Source organism: Melanotaenia boesemani, chromosome 19, assembly GCF_017639745.1.
Source record: "Melanotaenia boesemani isolate fMelBoe1 chromosome 19, fMelBoe1.pri, whole genome shotgun sequence".
Classification (NCBI taxonomy): domain Eukaryota; kingdom Metazoa; phylum Chordata; class Actinopteri; order Atheriniformes; family Melanotaeniidae; genus Melanotaenia; species Melanotaenia boesemani.
This window is the reverse complement of record NC_055700.1, coordinates 4878308-4900696: the sequence shown is the minus strand read 5'-3', so window position 1 is coordinate 4900696 and position 22389 is coordinate 4878308. Positions and strand designations below refer to the sequence as shown.

At 38.6% G+C, this 22389-nt stretch overlaps 1 protein-coding gene across 3 annotated transcripts in view; it reads left to right on the top strand.

The window, feature by feature from the left end:
* Nucleotides 1-3901: 3901 nt before the first annotated feature.
* ppp3ccb (protein phosphatase 3, catalytic subunit, gamma isozyme, b) overlaps nt 3902-22389 on the top strand; it is a 34660-nt gene continuing 16172 nt past the window's right edge. For all 3 annotated transcript variants that reach the window (XM_041969293.1, XM_041969292.1, XM_041969291.1), the window contains exons 1-3: nt 3902-4476; nt 14652-14849; nt 19815-19939. In XM_041969293.1, coding sequence (XP_041825227.1) covers nt 4425-4476; nt 14652-14849; nt 19815-19939 — 375 coding nt within the window. In that variant the 5' untranslated portion in view covers nt 3902-4424. The remainder of the gene's footprint in view (nt 4477-14651; nt 14850-19814; nt 19940-22389) is intronic.

Sequence of the window (22389 nt, the reverse complement as noted above, 5' to 3'; positions counted from 1 at the left end):
AACATTGTGGACATATATCATCTCTGCTTGTCTCCCTGGTGACGCTGCCCTGTAGTCTGATGATTTGGAGCAGAGTCTTTGCATACAGCTTATGTCCAGGATGCAGATAACAGGTGATGAGATCCTGATTAAAGCAGGGGCCTGATGGGACTCTGTCCACATTGGACACCACAGTCCTGCAAAGGTCCTCTTGCATGGACAGAAAGTTTGGTTAAAATGTGGTCCCCTGGAGGAATATAAATACCTTGGAGTTCAGCTGGACAACATAGTTGACTAGAAATGCAACACAAGCATTTACAAGAAAGGACAGAGCAGCCATCACCCTCCAGAACAATGCATGATCTTTTAATTAATTATTATTGCTTTTGTTATAAAAAAAAATACTGCAACAATTTCCCAGTCAGAATAACTTCAAATGATTCCTGCAGACTTCTTAATTTAACATACGATGGTTTATTAGTGTCCACACGAGGACGCTGTAGTCAAATTTTTCAGGATCTACAGTGTGGTGTGGACAAGTGAGCAGCAGAGTTTGAAGAAGCAGCTGTACGGTGGCCCTGAGGTACAAAATACTGCAACTATGAATAAAAGACAGACGGAAGATGTTCCAGCAAATCTGAACAACTGCAAACGTGTTTGCATTAAAATGTTTCTTCATACAGATTAAATTGCAGGATTGATATTTTTTAAAGATATTTCCTTATCTTACCTGCTTATCGTTTGCTGTTTTAAGTTATTTGTATCTAAGTTTGATCAGTTTCCAAGATATAAGTTGATTTTGTTTAGCTGCCTTTGAGATTCTTAAAAAATAACAGTATGTGAGATTTTGAGGTGGAACCAAGACAAATAATCTAAATAACGTCATGAAAATGTTTGGTACATCTTCAGATGTCAGGAAAAAAAAACAGATTTTGTTTTCAATTTTCTTTATCCAGATAAAAGACTGAGAGAATCAGAAATTATTCATGTTTGAGAGCCTGAAATCTGACTAGAAAAAAATTGAAAACCATCTGTTTATCATAAACACTGTCGCTCATTGTTTATCTTTATTAAAATGTCCCTGTAAATCTATAAAGAAATAAAGTATAATTAAATATGGAAAGTTCATGGCATGATCAAATATGTCTATAGATTTAAAATGATATTAAATAAATCATGAATAAAGATAAGTAAATTGAATATAAATGTATTTATGCTATGAGGTTTTATTTAACCCTTGTGCCTTCCTCAAATTTACTGTTGTCTGGACATTGTCATGGCAACAATGTACATGCAGAAAAACTGCTATTAAATCATCATACATCAATACTTTTTGCTTCTTTTTACATAAATCATTTAAAAAACTTCAGACTTGTCAAAGCTATTAAACATTACATCATTTCCGGTATTCAAGCCGTTTCAATCTCAGTTTATTTATTTGAATAATTCCATTGTTTATTAATAGAATAATAGGTAGATAAGTGAAATTTTATATTTTTGCCAGCTTTATCATGGAGCCATATGACCAACAAAGGGCCCCAAGAGTGATTTATTTGCATGTCTGAAATAATTTTTGAACCAACATGTGAACACTGATTGTGAACACTGCTACGATTAAAAAAAAACTTTAACAACAAAAGAGAAAACAACAGAACAGAGGAAATATTAACAAATATATAGAAATAATGATTCTTGAACATGGGATGTATGTGTGTGTTTAGTTTCCAGCAACAGACCAGCAGGTTCTGCAGCATGTGACCTGATGCTCTATACAAATGTACCTGTTACACTTGGTGCAGGTGCTATATGACCTATTTTTCAGTCATGTGCATGACCAGCACACACCTCTCCCCCTGGCTGAGCTGGCGGCAGCAGTGGCAAACTACGTTTTTATCTTTGACTGTCCAAAGCAGCCAAATACATCCTAATAGTTTTTTCTTTGGAGTACAGCAAAGGCAAGAGGGCATGTTTAAGTACGCCTTTGAGGACAAATAAACACATCACTCAAAAGATGCCCTTTTTATCAGAGCTTAAATAATAAATATGTGCTTATAGATTCACACACACACATACACACAAAACCTCGGGGCCCCATGGTAGTCACACAGCTTCATAATATAAGTGGAAAAAATATAAGAATGTCGTGCCTCTGCCTGCTCTAAAATCTCCTGGGTAACAAATAACCCAGTTTGGGTTGTCATGCTGGGTCAAATATGGACCAACCCAGCCATGGGTTATTCTGACAGATCAGGGTTGTCTTTTGGGTTTGACCCAGCATTTTGGGTTAAGTTTTCTAACCAAAAATAGATTAGAATGACCAAGTTGCAGAGTTACAGCTCCTCAGGGGCGTAGCACAAAATTCTGGGCCCAGTGTAGAAACTATCTTGGTGGGCCCCTAAGCTGACTTTATTCATAGTTCTTGCACATATTTTTCCTGTCCTCAACCTCATCACCACCTTCAGAGCCTCCTTCACTTCCCATTTCTTCATTTGTGTCTTCTATTGTTCTCTCTCTCTATGCAAGGAGGACACACCTCATCTAAACTAAACAGATAAAAGCTTATCTTAACCTGCTTATAGCATAATATACAATAGGATAAAAACTACATAGGAGTTACGGTACCATTTACCCGGTCTGACGCCACTGCCGCTACCCAAAGGTGGATTAAAAAGAAAACCCCAAATCTGGGACACTGAACAACTGACATTTGGGTTTGAATAGCCAAATGTATTTTAATCCAAATCTGCATTAAGAAAATACAAAATTAAACTACAGATGCAGATTCAGTCATACAGACTGATTTTAAAGCAATCCAGCGATTTAAGACCAGCCCTTAATCAGGTTGTTTTCCTGTTAAAGATGGTGGACTGAAAAGAGGGATGATTAGGCTTGTGTTGAGTGTCAAATTCAACTCAATACACTGGGGAAGATTTTTTTATTCAACGTGTCTTCAATGCTATGACCTGATATCCTAAACTAATCATTTGTATTAAAGGTTGCATATTATACATGTTTCAACAATTTCATTTGGGGGTCAGAGGTCCAACAACGTTGTTTTCAAGGTGTATTACCCCAAATTCAGCTTTGGTCCTTAATTTCAGCCATTCCAAAAGTAGCTCTTCTGAGAATGGGCTGTACTGTACAAAATAGCTGAATTTGGTGGAATACAGTAAAAATGTCAAATATCACTTTTCTTCCAAATGAAATTAATAGAATGAATAATTTTAAACTGCAATAGTGAATGTTTACCTGTAAGTCAATGACACATTTTTGGCCATAACTGGTGTCAAGATGGAATCTCTGAAATTACATAAAAATATTCATCTTTGTAATATAATTCAAGTAATTAAGCTGGCATTTAAATGGTTGAAATTATTAACATGATTGAATGTTTGGTAGTTCTGGTCAAGTCTAGAGTTGTTTAAGGGATTCATTGGGGGAAATAAATCCTCTGGAAAAAAGATTAATAAATGATTAATTAATGATAGCATGTTTTGTGTGTGTGAGTGTGTATATTTTTGCCATGGTGAGGGTGCAAAATGCATCAGCTGATATAAAAGATTTTTTTTAAAAAAAAGTAAAAGGCACAGGATTAAAATGAAAGACTAAAAGAAGAGTTTTTTCCCCAAAAAAATCATACCACAAGGCAGAAGCTAGTCAAAATGATCAGCAAATATTTTTGAGAAAGTATTTTTGAGAAAGTCTACAGTGCCAGAAGAGGACATAGGGATCACGCCAAATTAGCTTATTTATTTCGGGTGACTTTTTTTTTTATGTTGAATTAAATGGCATTCCACAGAAATAAGTGAAGAAGAGACAACTCAGTCTTGTGGTTGGGTAAATGTTCTGCTACTACTTGATGTTCACGGCTGTGAAGGGGGTACGTTCAAATCTTATTAAAACTACACTACCCACAAATCCCCGCGTTGAGCCATGTTGTAGGAAATCCGCTTGCGGCGGATTATTGTAATCCGACGAAGGGTCTGAACGACACATCGGATCACGACTAAAAAACCAAAGCGCAGCGGCCTGTAATAGATGCACCTTGTCCGAGAATAAAGGGATAAAGTCGGGATATGATCTGACGCACCGCGCGGTGCTGCTGGAGCCAGTGATTGGCGCTGCCCGGGCCGCTTCCTGGACCATCGATTCATCTGACACACAGTGACAGCGGCTTGGCATCACTGCACCGCGGAGAACAGCGCAGACGAAAAGCTTGAATTTGCTGGATAAGGACACCTCCTCCCTCCCTGCTCCCTTCCCCCGTCAGGGTTCACTCCAGCTCAGCCTGGAAGCCGAGTCCGGTTGCCCTGTCTGCTGCTCCGAGCCACAGCACTAGCTAGCGCGGCTAGCTCACCCCTGCTAGCCTGCTAGCTAGTAAGGAATTTGTCAAGTTTGGTTCGGAATTCACCTCCTTCTCTGCTATCAGCTCACAGGAAGGGAGGATGTCGGCCAAAGAGCAAAACAAACTCTCAACCACTGAACGACCTATCAAAGGTACGTGGCATTTATTTCTGTAAATTTTCCTCCTGGTGCAGGAAGTTGACGGGAGCTGGTGAAAGGCTAGAGAGCTAAGTGCAAGCAGAGCAGCTGGATGTCAAGCTAGTCAGCCCAATTATCTACCCAGGGTTTTTGTGTCGAACCGGGCGGATAGCGCTGCCCGATCAGGGCGGAAAGTGGCAAACAGGGTTATCAATCAGACAGGTAATCAATGCGGCCGCAGCTAATGAGTTAGCCTTTTTAGTTTAGCTGTCCGGAGTGCCAGATGTTTGACATCCTGCAGCGAAAGCACACACGCCGCGCAGGTTCATCCGAAGACACGGCTCCTGTTTTTGGATTAAAACTACAGGAATGTAGCTTCATTCGGCCACTATCAGAGCAACTAATGGATGTAAATGCAATCAGCAGTGTTGGAGGCTGAATGCAGGTGATGTGTGTAAATTAGACTTAATAAAAAAAAAAACTATTTGCCAACAGCTGTTTTGGAAAACGTTTTTATTTCATTTTTTTAAAAGAAGGGTTTTGTTAGGCTGATGAAAATGCAGATATGGATAATCCTTGAATTAAGTTCCTTCAGAAAACAATCAAGTTTGTATGAAAGATTAAAATTTTACTGTGCCTGCTATGAATTGACCCAAAATTATATATATATATAGAGAGAGAGAGAGAGTTGTTTTATTGAGAAGGCAGCCATTTATTGTGGTCACATACAGCACTTATCACACGAAACGATTTTGTAACTTGCTTTATTAATTCACATCAATTTCCATATTTGGAGATTCCTACAAGGAAAGTGAAATGTTTCCACATTTGTGACAGTGTGATGGTTGAGCAGTTATGGAGGCTGCAGGTTGTGTGTCAGCAGTGGTCAGGTATGATAGACTCAGTGTGTTAGAAAGGCTTAGTACTGTAAAGCTTCAAGAGAGCAGTCTAGTCATTATAACTGCCTTCTTAAGGCTTCAACTCGGTCTGGAAGTCGACATGCTGACACTTAGAGTGGATCGCCTCTGATTGGCTTTACCTTTTCAGCCCTGCGGTCTGTTTAGCTGGAGCCTGTTTCTATAACAACAGAGACCTTCACGGCCACATCAGAGAAACACTGCACAACTTATTTTATTTTCTAACATTTATTAGATATAATAATAGAGCCATTGTCAGGTTAAATGAATTTAAAAAGATCCCCCACACCCCCACTAAGATGCCTTTTAATTTAGTTTATGAGCTACTGATCACCGTCGATGCCTTTTCCTATCACAGCAACTGTCTAATCAATACAGTGTGAGGCAGTACAAAAAAATTCTAACTTCTGGTTCAGAAAAAGCTGGAAATGAGTACACCAAAGAAGCTATTTGGACCAGTAATGTAATTTTATTCAGGAGATTAAACAACATGGAAGTTGCTCGTTGTTTTCTGCTAAGTTAAAAAAATTACTCATTCAAAAACCAGTTGAAGGCATCTTTGCGTTTTGGAAAATATTCTGTTTTCTTATATGTTGGTTGCAGCTTGTGTATGTCTTGGTGTACACACACTGCCGGGTCTGCTCTGGTTGCTTTGGTCTGTTGGCTTAGTTACAGATGGTAATCAAACCAGTCCATCCCTTTGCATTGCCTGCCACTTGTAATGATTGTGTCTTCATTCATGATTGATGAAGCTTGACCTGAGGATGAGCAGGTTCATTGTAGTGTTTTGGGCGCCAGGATGGAGTACTGCCTCTGGATCTTGCCCACTAACACTCTGCTCTGGGCTCCTGTTTGTTAACAAGATGCAACTAACCATTTTGACGAAAAAAAAAAGCCAAAATATTGTTTTTACAAGAAATTAAATAAACAGTTGATGCAAAAAAAAAAAAACCTTTGGAGCATTTTAGAATGTTGTGCAGCTTGGAGGGCAGCAGAAAATTTTTTTTTTTACAGGAATAAATAACCTGTTCACCCCTTTCTTTGAATGCAAAGTTGAATTGTCATAAAGTCATTTGGCTGTTATAGCAACAGTTTGTTTAGATTATCAATCAGCTCTGACCCTGATCACCATTAAGCCCATTTACATGCACACCAAAAAAATCAGATCATTATCTAATTTCTGGAGTTACCAGATTATTCGAGTGATCATGTAGACAAGCATAAGCTGATATACTGTATCTGATAATGAGCCCATTTACATGACCATCGAAATCCAATAACTGGGAGTAATTGGATGATTGTAATCATCTAATCTGATGCATCTACAAGCACCTCTGACGTGATATTTGATAAGTCCTTCATACGTAGATACATAGTGACGTAACCTCTGGTCTATGTTGAACATAACAGGGCCGTAGAATGTTTAACTTTGTTTATACTCTTCTCGCTGCTGCATGACATCGAGTTTCGTCTTTTGTGTTCTGCTCAGGTTGTGATGAAGCCATTTACGTCTTTTTAATTGAAGACATTGAAAATACACTAGCAACAGTCTTTTTTTTTTTTAGAGAGCAGATATACAGGTCTACAGGCACAGTGACATCAGTGTGTTGGGGAGAAATTTGGGTGTGCTAATCTGATTTCTCATGATTGGTTTACTGCCGTTACCTGATAAAGGATATCAGATTATGCTGTCTAGTGACTCAAGAAATCAGATATTGATCAGATTTTTGGAGTGAATGTAAACGGGCCCAATGACAGTTATCTGATTATGTGACATTGGATGAACACACCTACATATTCCGATGTCTTTGTTCATGTTTGTCTGATTATTTAGCTTTTTTACATTTGCGCATGTGCAAAAAAACAACTACATACATACTGAAAGAAATTCAAGAATGGACTGGAAAATGTAGACTAGGGTTTTCTGAATTATCATATTTCAGAAGTGCATATAGATGCATCAGATCTGATTAATACAATTATCTGAATATTCTCAGTTATCGGATTGTGATGGTCATGTAAATGTGCACAGTATTGGAAACATAGCAGGAGGGTGCTGCACTCAAGGCTACAGGAGTGGTCACAGCTACCACAATAAAGTCTCGGTTGGAGGCCAACACAGCCTGGACAAAAAGGAAAGACTGATAGATTTTCACCATCCATAGGACAGATGGTAGCTCACTGCAAGCCCTGCTGTGTGGTCAGAGGGTCTAATCAAGGATAATAAAGTAGTCTAATTATCTCTGAAAATCATGATTATCAGAAATTGCAGTCTAATGTACCCCACAGGATTTAATGTCACGCCATCTCTTTGTGTTGTCTTCTACATGCTGCTATTCTCAAAGGGAAAAAAGATTGTCTTCTTTAAGCACCTTTTAAACAAGATGAGTAAAGAAGTTATTTTTATGTGTAAAAACACAAGTGTTAACCCAAGTACCATATCTCACTGGAGCGTGAACCAGGTTTGGGGAACAAAATTTGCATAACTGCTTTTAAAAGCAGCTCTGCAGTTCCTCAACCAGGCTATTATTTACGAACTGGCTCGAATTGATTTGTCTGTAAAATGCCCTGAGATGACATTGTTGTGGTGCTATACAAAATAAAGCTGAGCTGAATTAAAATTAAAACAGGTTAAGGACTGAGCATCAGTAGCATGTCATTACTGACTACCGTCCTCACTATACTCATCAGTTGAACATAAAACTTAACTTATTTTACAATTATGCCAGATTTACAGGGGTTGCATTATGCCATACCTGCTTATTTTTATATATGCCGCCAGATTTTATCTCCCAAGCAGCTACGCAAATTTTCTACATGGTGATGCCATGAGCAGAAATTTGAGTGATCCCTGTCTAGTTTCGGTTGTAATTTGAAACCAGTCTCATACTAAAGTAAAATCATTATAACAAGCCAATTGCATTGTAACTTTCTGCAACATTTTACCTACACACTGAAACTACAGGTAGCAGGTGTGTTGCTGTTTGTATGTGACCAACACGATAACCAACAAATAAGAAAGCTGCTGCAAATCATTTTAATGTACACAGATGCAGATTTTTACTTGAGAGCTGAAGTGAAAGCCATGATAATCTGCTCTTGCAACACATACACCAAGCACCAATCATGCACAGCGCATATTTTATTACCCTGCACCATGGCTTCCAAACATAGTGATGGCATGGCGTGCCGGATGGCTGCCATGATGCCAGGCAGCCATGCATCATGAACTGAAGCTCTTTCTGCAAGAAAACATGTCACCGCTGAGAAAAATGCATACTTAAATTAGTAAAATGGCTGCAGAAGATGTCACATACAGGAAGCTGAGAGTGAGTTTTAAAGGTTTTTCTTCAATATCATATTTAAAACATTATCCTAGAAGTTCTGTATAGCATGATATTCCCTGTCATGCCTGCAGCTATTGCATCACTTTAGTTTAATGACAGTGACCAAATATAAAGCTTTAAATAACAGCCATCATGGACAAATCACCAGAATTTAGTTGCCCATGTCATGCTAATTAGTCTTAATAATGTTAAGATATAGTTGCAGTTAAAGAGGCAGCAGCAGTATATGTCACACACAAGACTCAAAACACATCTTGGATAATTCAGCAGCTACATAAGCAGACTAAACCTAGAAAACAAACTCCAACTTGATTTTAATCTAAATAAGATCTCCTCTCTGGTGGACAAATGACACACTGTGTAAGAAAATGCTACAAAAAATCTGCATCACTGTGAAATGATGTTACAAAAATCAGTAACTTCAAGGCCAAAATGATCTTTCTGAGCCACAATCAGACATTTAAAACATCATTGGTGTCCTGTGGTGAAAGCAGCAAAAACCAAAGCTAACTTCCTGGATTAAGAGTCAACCACAAGCCAGCACTCTCAGCCCTCCGTCATGACAGATAAAATGCAATGTGCTGAAAATTTGGATTAGTTGGACTGTTACTGTAAGAAACCTCTAGTGGTGTTTGCTTATTAACCCTTCAGGGAGTGGCAGAAAAAGAAATGAATCAGACTCCTGCTGGATTCCACATTGTCTTTCTGGAATACAGCCCTGCAGTGGCCAACGGGGACAAAGTTCCATAAAAAATAAAGACTAGAAATCTGGGTTAAACAGCAGGATTAAATGTCATTTACTTAGCAGGTGGAAGTTTACTGAGGCAGCTGCAGCGAATGTCGTCAGTCTTCCTCTGTCCCTTCTGCCGTTTATTATTTGACTACCACTTCCTATTGCGGTCCGTGACGCCTTTTCCTTACAGCTGTGGTTTTGTTTTCCTCTTTAGAAACTCAAGGCCAGCTTCAGAGCTGTAGCTCGATCATGTTCAGGCCCACATCTGTCTCCAGCACTGCTGGTTGCCACCCTGCTGTTGATGAACCAGTTCATTCAAGAGAGCTGGCATGATTGGCTGAATGTGTGCGACCTGGTTTGGTTTTAGAGAGGCATGCTAAACTAGACCACTGGGCCGAGAGCTGGTGTGTGTCAGTGTGTGTGTCGGACAGAAATATTTTCTGTACATGAGTGTGAAGATGGTGAACAGGCGTCAAACGGAGACATTTAAAATTGACCCTATTTGCGTTTTGTATTAGAAAAACATCACTTACTACTTCTGAGACACATTCGTCAGCTTAATTAACAGCTTTCATAATTTCTGCATCTATTATTGTCTGAAAGGAAGAGGACAAAACCAACAGCAGAACAATTTCCGACCAGTTTAACCCCCCCTTTTTACCCCTCCACATCTGTTTACGAGGAGGGGGAACTCAGTGTCACTGGTTCTGTTGGGAGAGTTTCTGATACCATTTCCTTTTTTACCATCTAGTTGGGACTGTGACTACCGTTAGCTTGGATTTATTACTAAACTGCAAGTACTCTAGTTAAAACGTGAAGGTTTTGTGAAATTTTAAGCTGTTAAAAGGGTTTAGTGTGGCCCATCTGTATCATCTGAAAATAGGATTATCCTGATTATAAGACCTTACTTTTCAATGAGATATTTTTGACAGTGGGAAACACTTAAACATCCAAGATCCTGTTACAATAAAATGATCAGAGCCCTTTAAGCCATTTACCTCAAGTGAAACACAAGATATGTTTATTTTAAAATGAGATAAAGCTAGCTATACGTTAAAATCTACAATAAACCTGCCATTTACTTTGTTAGTTGCTTTAGATTGTCCTTTGCATGTGTGGAATATCAGTGGACTGATACTGTTATACAGTATTTTTTTCACTGTTAAGGCCCCTTTATGCTCCCTTCCGTACTAGCGATGTTGTCATGCATACTTTGATGCACGTTTTGTGTTGCTATGATGTTAAGTCAGTTCCTCCACTAGTGGCCAGTGTTAAGTTCAGAGTTTGGCAGCAGTAATGCATGACTGCCCAATATGCCCTAAACTAGGGGTAGCCAACGTCGGTCCTCGAGGGCACCAATCCGGCAGGTTTTCCAGATTTCCCTGCTCCAGCACACCTGACTCAAATTAACAAGTCATTGTGGAGATCCTTATAGGCTGTTGGATCCATTTAATTTGAGTCAGGTGTGCTGGAGCAGGGAAATTTGGAAAACCTGCCGGATTGGTGCCCTCGAGGACCGACGTTGGCTACCCCTGCCCTAAACACTTGCATAGTCTTACTTCAAAAGCTCACGCAATTTCTACAGTTTTTGCTCTCGTCTTCATTCTTCTTCTGCTTTTTTTTTTTTAGCACTGCCCTCGTGATTTCCGGCGGTATTGCGTTGTCGTTTGTGTCAAGCGACGGATAGCTAAGCTCCCTGAAAACCGATCAAATTACATGCGTAACCGACGCAGAAGATGGACGAAAACGTCCGTCCGTGTATGTATCCGCCTTCTGCAGTGAGCATTGATGGGCCTTTAGCTGCCATATGGATGTGGTCTTTGTGGTGTGTCAGAGTTTCGGCCATGTCCACACGAAGACAAGTTTAGGTGTATATGCTAACTTTTTTTTTTTTTTTTTTTTTTTTTTTTTTATCATTCAGATGTTTCTGCTGAATTTTTTTTTATTAATTTTTTAAACTAGGTCCCACAGTGAATAAATCTTAAAACCCAGCCATTTTATTTCCGTGTTTACTGTCCAAACGTTTCTTTCCTGAACTGATGACAGCATTGACCCATTTCTCCCACAGGCCTGGTACACATAACAGTTTTTGGGCTGTTTTTGTCCCGATTTTGCCTCCTCCTGACCTCAGATGGCAAACGCCCGATCATCGTGAGATTTCCCTGTCCAATTATCATTTGGTCTGTGGTGTGTTACGAGCCTATTTGTCCTGATAATCCGCTCCGAAATGGGTCGTAGCCGACAATTGGGAATATTGAACATGTCGACGACTCGTGCGTTCTGACTGCGTGGATGGGGACGTGGTATGGAAGGTTGCCAATCAGAGCGAGTTGGCTGTGGAACAAGGAAGTAAATAAAGTCCGTGTTCACGCTGGCTCCAGTCTATTTTCTTCAGTTCTGCCTTTTTCTGTTAACCATTCCTTTGTGTCATATATCTTCCATGCTGTGTGTTGTGTTTTCCGGTTGTTGCTATGTTTCTTCTTCTACGTTTCAATGTTTGTCCGGCTCGGAGGACTAGATTGTAGATGAGTTGCGGGACAGCATCGTGGTGTGTGTTGTTCTGTGATTACATTTTCGGAGCACACCACACACAGTACGATCAAAACTAATTTTTTTTATCTTCACGTGTGAGGTCTCGACCAGATAAAAATCTCATAAGATTAAAAAAATCCTTATGTGTGTACCAGGCCTTAATTTGCATGTGCAAACCTCGACAACATGAGTTTCTGTGCATGCGCCATGTTTTCTTCTCTGTTTTTAGTGTTTTTCTGTGGCAGTGTTACAGCACACCTGCTGCAGCGTTTTAGTGGTTGTGTGTGGATGCATACATTTTTTCTAATTATTCTGTCTTTACGTAAAACTTTTAACAAAACTGGTTTTGTGGATGCAGCCTTATTTGACCAAATATTTGAAATCTGAGCTCCAAAGTGAGAAAACCTGCTTTAAATGCCACGTTCTAGAGGTGGCCAACATCTGTCCTTAGTTCAGCTTTTAGAGCGTCGTTTTCTGTAACAATTCACTTTCTACTTGAGCTAGTTTAGAGAGGCGGACCCTGGTGGTAGATGGTCTGAGACAAGGTGCGTCTATGTGGAGAGGGGTTATATTTAAGTTGAAAATCTTTGTGCTTACCCACATCTATGAAGCTGGATTCAGACGCTCTTCATCTCACTGAAAACCTTCTCAGATCCTCAGTGAGTGAAGTATTTCTGCAGAGCTGGATCATTTGTGATGACAGCTCTGAGTTTTGGGGTATGAATTAGGTCTCTGTCAGGTATCTGTAGGTATAATCTGGCTGCTTTCAGTATGTCGCTTTCAAGCTTATCTCTCACTTGAAAATGCAAATTCGGAACATTCAGGTATCTGTCTAAAGGGACACCTGCTGCCTGCATGTTTAGATTCCTCTGTTGAATTTATTTTCTCCAAATGTGTCACAAAGCACTTTCCTCTCCTTTTTTAAATGCTTTTTTTTTTTTTTTTTTTTTTTTTACATTATTTGAATGTGCAAATCTGGCAAAATAACCTAGCTCATTGTTCTTGAATAAACATCACTAAAACGGGTAACTCTGAAGTTTGAGTAGGTCTGGACAGGCAGTGTTTCATGTTTGTAAGCTATACTGTCATCTGGTCTACAGATAGTGACTGTTTGGGGTAATTCTGTGACCTAAATGTATCGGCTATATTTTCATACAATTATTAGCTGCCATGCAAACCTCTTCTCAAGACTGGGTGAGCCACATGATGAGCCACACACTGGTTATTACTGCCAAGATGTCCGTCCTCAGAGACATTGATGAATAATAATCAGTCCTGAAACGAGGACTGAAGATGGATCAGAAGCTGAAAAATCAGAACTGGACCAAGAAAGACTAGAAACAAAGTTTTCATGGTACAGATTGATGGACCAGTGTTGGTTTTGTTAGAGCTGGAGCTTACTGGCTGATGTTTGTGAAAATCTCCTTGTTTACTAAACTGTGATGGTTCAGATCTTTGTCAAAGCTGCATGTAGGAAACAGTGCAACAAAGCAAAATGTCTTTTTAAAGCAAGCTGCTCATGAAAATAAGGTGTGTCAGATATATTTAGCATTTTCCCCCACTTGGGTTCAGTATCTGCAGACATAAGCCGCAGCCTCATAACCACCTCTATCTGCTTATGGGTTTGTGCACAGTTCTTTCTTTTCTAGTCATTATGAATATAAAAAGAACCTTTTAGCCATGACACAGCCTCCTTTTTCTGCTCTGCCAGATTTTTTTCTTTTTAAAATGTGGTGTTTTCTTGGAATTAGGCTGCCTGGTATTTCCTCCAGGGAATAGGCTGTGCTGCTAAAATGTCTGGTCAAGTTTTGACACACCCTTGTATCTTGCTTGTCTAGTTACAGAGTTTAGAAATACTAATGCTGTGTGAAAAGTCTTACCTTTTGCCATAGGACTTACATCTTGAAAATGAATCCCTTAAAATAAGTGTATGGACCCCTACCAGCAAGCATTTAAATGCTTGTGTGTTTGCATTGCAGTCAAAACAAACAGGGTAAATTAGCTGCCCCTCCCTGACAGATTAGGGCCTACCATTACCTGTTCAGTAGAGAAAGAAAGCTGGTTTTCCTTAAAGTAGGGCATGAGTTAAGGGACTGCTGATATTATCTTGATGTTTAATGTCAAAGAAGACCTGACTTTATGGAAGTCAAGTCTGCTTCAGTATGTGCAGACTTTGAACCAGAAGACCCCCAGTTCTTAAGGAGGAACCAAAAATGGTTATTTAATGTTTATTGTGCTAATACTTTTGCTTTATTTATTTATTTTTTTATTTATTTATTGCTGTTTTATTTTTCATCAAGTTTGTACAGCCTCTTTAAGCTCTTGCTAACACACTTTCTTTTGTAATGGATGAACTTTGTTTCATAATATAAACTGAATTTTGTGTTTCATACGGTTCTATTACATCCTAAAACATTCTTAAGAAAACATTTCCAGCTACAAATTAGTCATTGTAAACCATTCTGACAAAAAAAATCCAAAGCAGCAAATAATTAAAAACCCATTAAAAACCGCAGAGCATCACTGTTCCTGACTGTGATCAGCCGAACATCCCAGCAGAAACTGGTCCATCCATTTTGTCCTCACAGTGAACCTTGAGTTTATCAGTGTGTTTATGCTGCTCGCGTCATGTCTCACCCGCCCGACTCTCTGTGTTTGCAGCCGTGCCATATCCTCCTGGTATACGCCTGTCGGTCAAAGACCTTTACGCGGACGGGAGGCCCAGCCTGGAGCTGCTGAAGGCCCATCTGGTGAAGGAGGGCCGGCTGGAAGAGGAGGCGGCGCTGCGGCTCATCAACGAGGGAGCCAGCATCCTGCGCCAGGAGAAATGCATGCTGGAAGTGGAAGCTCCCATCACAGGTAAACCCCCTGACTTTAAACACCCATCTCAGTATGTCAGGAGTGGATTTCCCCCCCCAGCTGAGAATTTTCAGAGGCATTTAGTGTGTGTGTGGCGGGGCTTTCTGGGAACAGATCAGCAGTCTATTTCTACAGCTGACCTTCCTTACATGTGGCTTAGCTTTGATATTGATCCCTCCACTCTCATGTCCTCCCACTATTTTTACCCCCTTCTCCACTGTCATTTATTGTCACGTATTGTCATTATTTTCATCATATTTTTTCAGCCTTGTTTTCTGTTGATTCTTAAAACCTTCCAGACTGGTTGAGTTTTTTCTTTTTGCTAAATCTAGTTAAACTAACCAAGTGAACCACACAATTATATCCACAGCTGCAGAGTGAGCAGGGATTTCATGCTCTTCTTTGTCATCATCACAGTAAATTGAAGCACTTTGGAATAATTTAACAAATGGCATTTAAAGATGTCAGTAGTCATCATTTCACTCTAACAACTTAGGACTTTCTGGAGACTAAAGATGAGGACACATGGCACCAATCTTCCCTTTGTCCCTGACTACTTTTTCCCCTAAGCTCTTAAAGCCCCTAAATTAAAGAGGTTGAAACTCCTCAACGCAGCCGACCTGGGTTTGAGCCCCGTGTGCCCTGTTTGCCATCCTCCCTGTTTCTTTGCTCTTTCTTGTCAAGCAACTTTCAAATAAAGGCTACTAGTTCCCAAAAAAATAAAAAAAGTTAAAAAAAAAAAACATAAAGCTTCTATATATATCACCCTTTATCTAGCTGATCTTTTTTTTTTTGCACCACGTCAACCAGATGTTTACACAGAACAAAACTTAAACAGTAACACATTAAATTTGCTCACTTATAGAAAAAGATTCCTCAGTTCTAAGTTTAGTTTGATGTATAAAAGAGTTTTTTTAGTCTTACTTTATTTAACCTTTAACCCGGTATCATCTTCTAGATGGTAGAAACTCATATTCTATGATTTGAATCAGTTCTTATATTCTTGGCTAGTCTGAGCATGTTTTTCTGACACGATGTTTCAGAGAGCAAGTGCAAAGGTTTACCTATGATCTTATATTTTTATTTGTTGTTGTAGCTTTGATCTTTCCGCTACGAGTAAACCTTTGTCCCAGGTAGAATTACAGTATTGTAGGACGGACATGGTAGCAGATAATTCGCTTACTCGCCCCAAAAGACCTAAAGCGTCAGAGGAAATGGATCCTTTGTTTTGGTTTTTAACAGATTTGCTTTATTTATTTTTTCATTATGAGTGACAGTGGAAATATATTGGTACTCAGATTGTGACCCAAATGCAATCTCTTAGTTGTTAAATAAGTTGAGTAAAACTGTATCATCTGAATACTTTATAATATGTTGATTTGGTTCATCAATATGGCAGTCATCAGTGTAAAGCATGAAGAGAACAGCAGAACTCACAACCCTGGGGGGCACCATAACTGGCTGTGTGACAGATTTTAATTATAACTCTTTGGGCCCTGTTTGTAGGAACAGAGGCGTACCATTTGGTGAGAAAAGGGTTTCAGCTTCATTTGAATCCATTTAGATAATAAAATATCAGTTGTATCGTATTGAATGCTGATGAAATAATACTAAATATTAGTTCTTGGAGGTATTCTTATTAGATTAGGACTAGGAATGGATAAAGCTTCTTTATCTAAAGCAACAGTCTTTTTTTTCAATTAATATGAACCAAATATTGTCAATTATAGCATCTGAAAATAAAATAAAAGAAAAAAAGAAAAAAGAAAGAAATACATTGTAGATGTTTCTCCTTCTACTCCTACGTTTATTACAAAGGGTTGAACTCTCATTTTAGTTTTGGGATGTGGTCCTTTGTGCTACCAAAGCCCAAAGTAATCAATGATGAATGCTAATGAGATAAAAATGGAACATTTATTGATTGACTAAGTTAGTTATTACAGTCATCAGTCAAGTAAAATAAGCTGCCTCTCTGATATCATCCATGATTGTGGAACTTTGTATTGCTCAGACAAAACCAAAGAAAGAAAATTTTAGTTTTGAAATTAAAGTATTCCTTAAAAAAAAAAGCCTAATTTTTTTTCAGGTTTTCATGCCCATTTATGTCCTACGCTAAAAATGGAGCCTCTGACTCCGGCATCCTTATTGTACTTCATTTTGTCAGTTTTCAGTAATGCTTTGCAATAAACAAGAATGCAATAACAACAACATCAATAAGATAGTTTAAGGAGAACTCTGTGCGTTATTCAAGACAGAATCTGTCATGAAATTCTACAAATGAATATATATATATATATATATATATATATATATATTCATTCATTTTTCTGAACCGCTTAGTCCATTAAGAGTCACGGGTAAGCTGGAGCCTATCCCAGTATTAACAGATGAGAGGCAGGGTACACCCTGGACAGGTCACCAGTCCATTGCAGGGCCAACACACAGGGGACAAACAACCATTCTCACACACACTCATACTTAGGGAGAATTTAGAGTCATCAATTAACCTAACAAGCATGTCGTTGGACGGTGGGAGGAAGCACCCGGAGAGAACCCACGCATACATGGGGAGAACATGCAAACTCCACACAGAAAGGCCACCGCCCTCAAGGTTCAAACCTCCCCCCAGCCGAGATTCGAACCGGCGACCTTTGAGTGGAAACTGATGGTGTTTTGAAGATCTATTCACTGCAAAATGCAAGAAGAGAGTATATTAGAAATGTCTTTGCAATAAATGGCAACACTTTTTTTTTCATAAAGTCATAAAGGAGTCATGAATAACATGCTTTGCATTTGTAATGCAACACTGTAGGCATGCCTGGTACATAGAAAATGGAGACTGCCGAACGCATATTCAAAGTATGTGTGCTATCAGTGAAAAGCAGAAGCTTCCGTATGTCTTTTAATAGCATAAAAGTAAGACACAGCTCAAATAAAACCGAGGAGATGAGACAGATGTCCTGGCAGTTGTAGAATGTAGTTTTAATAAATCTTAAATAAATACTGCTTAAATCAATAAGATGTGCATAAAAAAAATATTTTAAATAAATCCCCCAAATCAATAAATCACATAAACTTAAATAGATGGACATACAGAATTGATGTAATACATTTTTATTTAGAAAAATACCATTTTAAATGAGCTGCTTTTATTTATTTTAGGGCATTTGGATTTAATCATTTTGCATTTATTTATTTAAAGGGGTCATAGATTTGTGAAAAGGAAAGCATTATTAACAAAGCTATAGTCATCAAGAAAAGAAAAAATGACTGTGGATATGTAGTGGACGGGTGTTTGAGGAAGATTTCAGTGGGAAGGGTTTACTAGATAGGAAATACGGATATTAAATAGGTCTTGTTTAAATACTTTCAGTGGATTTATCTTCAGAGGTCAAACTGCTGATAATAAACTAAACATGAATCACAAACTTCTGTTTTCTGAGCATTTAATACAAACTTTAAGCTTTGTAGACCAACGTGTGGGGGGTAAATGCAGGAAGTTCCTGCACTACATAGTGGCCTATGCATAGTGTACGTTATCAGGATATTTACATTTAATGAACTATTGTTTTAGAAAACACAATGAACAGCCTTAAATTTCTTGAGAAAAATAAATGCATTCATAAAATCAATTTGATAAATTTGCATTTAAAATTTTATTTTGTGTTTATAACATTTTATTTAAAAATCTATTTTGATCTATAAAATTGATCTGTTTTATATATGTATTATATATTTTATTAACTTAATATATTTTTTAAATTGTATTATATTTGCTTCATTTTATTCATTTTCTTTATTTAAAGACTTTTTTGAACATTTAACACAGCTGCATATTTTCTCATTTAAATGTGCGTTTTAACTTCAGTTCAGTTTATTTGCCATTTGCAGTATAAAAAAACCACATTGGAAAACGGTTGCAAGAAGCTCAAGCATCGTCCACATATGAACAGACGAAACATAAAAAACACAAGCCTGAATAGACACACATGGATAGATCATAAGAACACATAGATGCCAGTAATATAATAAAACAACAAAACACTGTATAAATAAGTAGCAATAAAAAGGCAATAAAAGCAATACAATAAGGTGCTTGTTCGAGGTATTCAAGGTGCATTGTTCAAAGTCTTCACAGCTTGTGGAAAACAGCTGTTAGCATGGCGAGATGCAGTGCATTTAACAGAGCGATATCTTTTCCCTGAGGGGAGGAGGTTAAACATACAGATCTTATACATACATACATACATATACAGACTCACAGATCATAACAGATGTATCAACACACAAAAATCAATTACAGGTATCGGGAACTGAAAACTTTTATTGTTTCACATTAAAAATACAGAAACTTGTTTAGAGTTGGAATTTATTTTAAATGTAAATCCATGTGCATTTCTACATCTGTGTAGTAATCCTGAAAACCTGAACTGACTCCTCTCAAAATACAAACTGAAGTCAAATCTATTAAGAAAGATATAAAATATAAAGCAACTTATCCCCCTGCCTAGTAATGTTTTATATTTAAAAAAACATAAAAATGCAACATTATGTGAACTAATTTGGAGTTCTGTTAACTTAGAATTGAAGATAATGTCTCCTCTGTCATTTTCACATTTACCAGATTCATCCTGGTAACTAGACTGGACCTTCTGGTGGGCCAGTTTTGGTCCTCCAGTTTGACACCCCCTGTTATAGATGAAGAAACTGTATCATCAGCATACAGGTGTACTTTTACTGGAATGTCCTCATGTTTTTTTTAAAATTAAAAACATTTAAATAGAAAAAGAAATGGGTCCCAGAATGGAACCCTGTGGAACACCATTAGTTAACTGTAACAGTCATATTTATTCTGACTGAAACTCTCCTAATCTCTGATTAACTTCAGCACACAACAGTGTTATGACTCTTTATGTATTTCTCATTGCCTAAAAGATCTGAACCAGCTTGTGTTTGTGTGTCCAGTGTGTGGAGACGTCCATGGCCAGTTCTTTGATTTGATGAAGCTTTTTGAGGTGGGTGGGTCCCCCAGCAACACCCGTTACCTGTTCCTTGGAGACTACGTGGACCGAGGGTACTTCAGCATCGAGGTAGGCTATGCGTTCGCTTGTTTGTGGGGTTTAAGCTGCAGGTGTGTCAGGAAAATGATCATTTGCATCAAGCTCTCTATCACAACTTTTTTTTTTCTCTTTTTGTCTCTTGAGTTTGTATTTTTCTTTTTTAAAGTTATGAACAGTCTCTTCATACAAAGTGTCTGGGCCTGGAGACTTGTTTAGCACAGGTCCAGGTCCTATTAATCCATTATTCATGGGTTTTCATCATTGAAAGTGTGACAAATGGTTTGTATTGACTAGTTTTTGAAGTTAAAAGAGGATTTAAAAAAATATTGATTTAGTCTAGGAGAGCTCAAGAAACCCTGATGTGATGTTTGACCTACACAGCACTGTAAAGCTTTTTCAAACGGAAAATAAAAGACACTGTTGGACTCCTCGCCCTTCTGACTGCCACATTCCTTACCCCACCCACCAAACACACACTCTTAACCGCACAAACACACCATGCTCTCGGCCTTTACACTCGGGTTGTGTCTCCAAACAAGCTGGCTGGGTGTCTTGTGTTTCTTGCGCTGACGTTTTTATTGGCTGTTCTTCCTTGTTCAGGATTACTGGACATCCTGGATCTCTTCCTGGCTGCACCTCAGAGACATACAGTACATCTCCACATTCAGACACCGTTTTGGAACAGCTGATGCTTCTCTGAACGTCATTAATGTAAAAAATGATCCTGTTAATGACATGTTTTTCTGACTGCTGGGACAGTCTGACCGCAGACTGTCGAAGTCATTGATCACAACTGAAATTATCGGTTGATCAGGCATCAATTTTAACGCTCGAAATAGTTAAGTTTAAACATAATGTCAGTCTGTCTTCTTAAACCATGAATCTACATAAATGTAAGATCTTTTTCAGTCTGTTAATCAAAAAAAAAAGCAACTTGCCAACATATATTTTTTTTCTCTGCAGGCTCATTAATTAATTTAATGTGCATTATATTTAGTTGCAGTCTTTGATGAGCTCCAGCTTCCCCAAACTGCATGTTACCACTCAGGTGTTTTTAAACACAGCTTAGGTTATGATAGATTTTTACCTGAAGAGCCCACAGCTACATACATGATGCAACTCTGAGAAAACATCTTCCTGCACTTTGAACACAGTTTTCCAGAGGCTGGAGGGAAATGAGTCTCGATGTTTAAATGTAAAGTATGTCCTCGTTCTGAAAATGTCCCCTGTGACTTCTGCTCTACATTATTCCGACTAGAGTAACCAGATGAGGAAACCTCTTGCAGAGTAAATGTGGCTTTAGAGCCTTGCAGAAGAAGATTAACCCACAAAATGCTGCTAGATTGCACATTGCCCTCATGTCTTATCGTTTATTTTGGCAACAATTTCTCTGGAACCGTAGTGTGTAACTCTGAAGTAAATTGTGATCAATGGCTTATTATTTAGGTGATCTACAGAAGTTTTCCAGACATTTATATCCAGAAGGTTTACAATCCAGCCGCAAAATACAGTGTTTATTCAGAGATTATTTATGGTAAGTTAAGGTCAGGTCAGCTCTAGATCTGATACTGGTAACCTCTAACCCAGTACCACCTGTATCAGGGTTAGATTGTCGGCAACAAAGCCAGCTCCCCCACCATCCACCTGTCAGGGGAGATGAGTGAGGAGGGTGGCTAGACTCCCTGAATTAAAAACAAGATAGAGCACAGGCTCTGGAGAGCCACCAGTGGCCATCTAGCCCCAGCCTGGGTAACTCTCCCATGCCCCTGAGGAAGGCTTTTGAGCCAGAAGCTAGGAGGAGGACATTGCAACGTAACGCCTACGACCCAAAAATCTCGCTGTCATCATCCCGGCTTTCTAGCCCATTGCACATGAACCCCGTTTTAAAGGGTGGGGCCAGTTTTACGGAATCTGTACTCCACCTAAAAATGCCGCTGCACAGGCATGAAGCACACGTCCACAAACATAAATTTGCACCCGTTGCAAGGCCTGCCTTTCTCTTATCTGGCTCATCAGCCACCACCGAGCTTGTACTAGGCATGGACACCCAGCTTTATCAATCTACGCTCGCAAAGTCAAACCATCACATGGTAAATCCACAATGAGTAATCCATGATAACACCAGTATTTATCACATTTTCGTCAATAAAACATGTTGCTACAAAACCTCTGTAGTGATGAAACCACTTTCTGTTTAACTTTCCACCAATCTTAAATCAAGCTTAAATTGACAATAATGTCCAATCAGGAGCAGCCAAAGCTCAACAAGTGAGCAGAAATTCTATGTATGTCTAAAAACAATAAAAATAATGGTGCTATGGCTGGAATAAAGCCAAGAATATATGTTAACCCACGGTGGCACCAAAAACAGTGAAGTTTGAGTTGTTTTTCTGAGGATATTAGGTAAATAGTAGCATAAATACCTGAAAACAGAAAAAGTGTAAATATGGAAATAGTTGCTGTTGTTTTTTTTTTTTTGT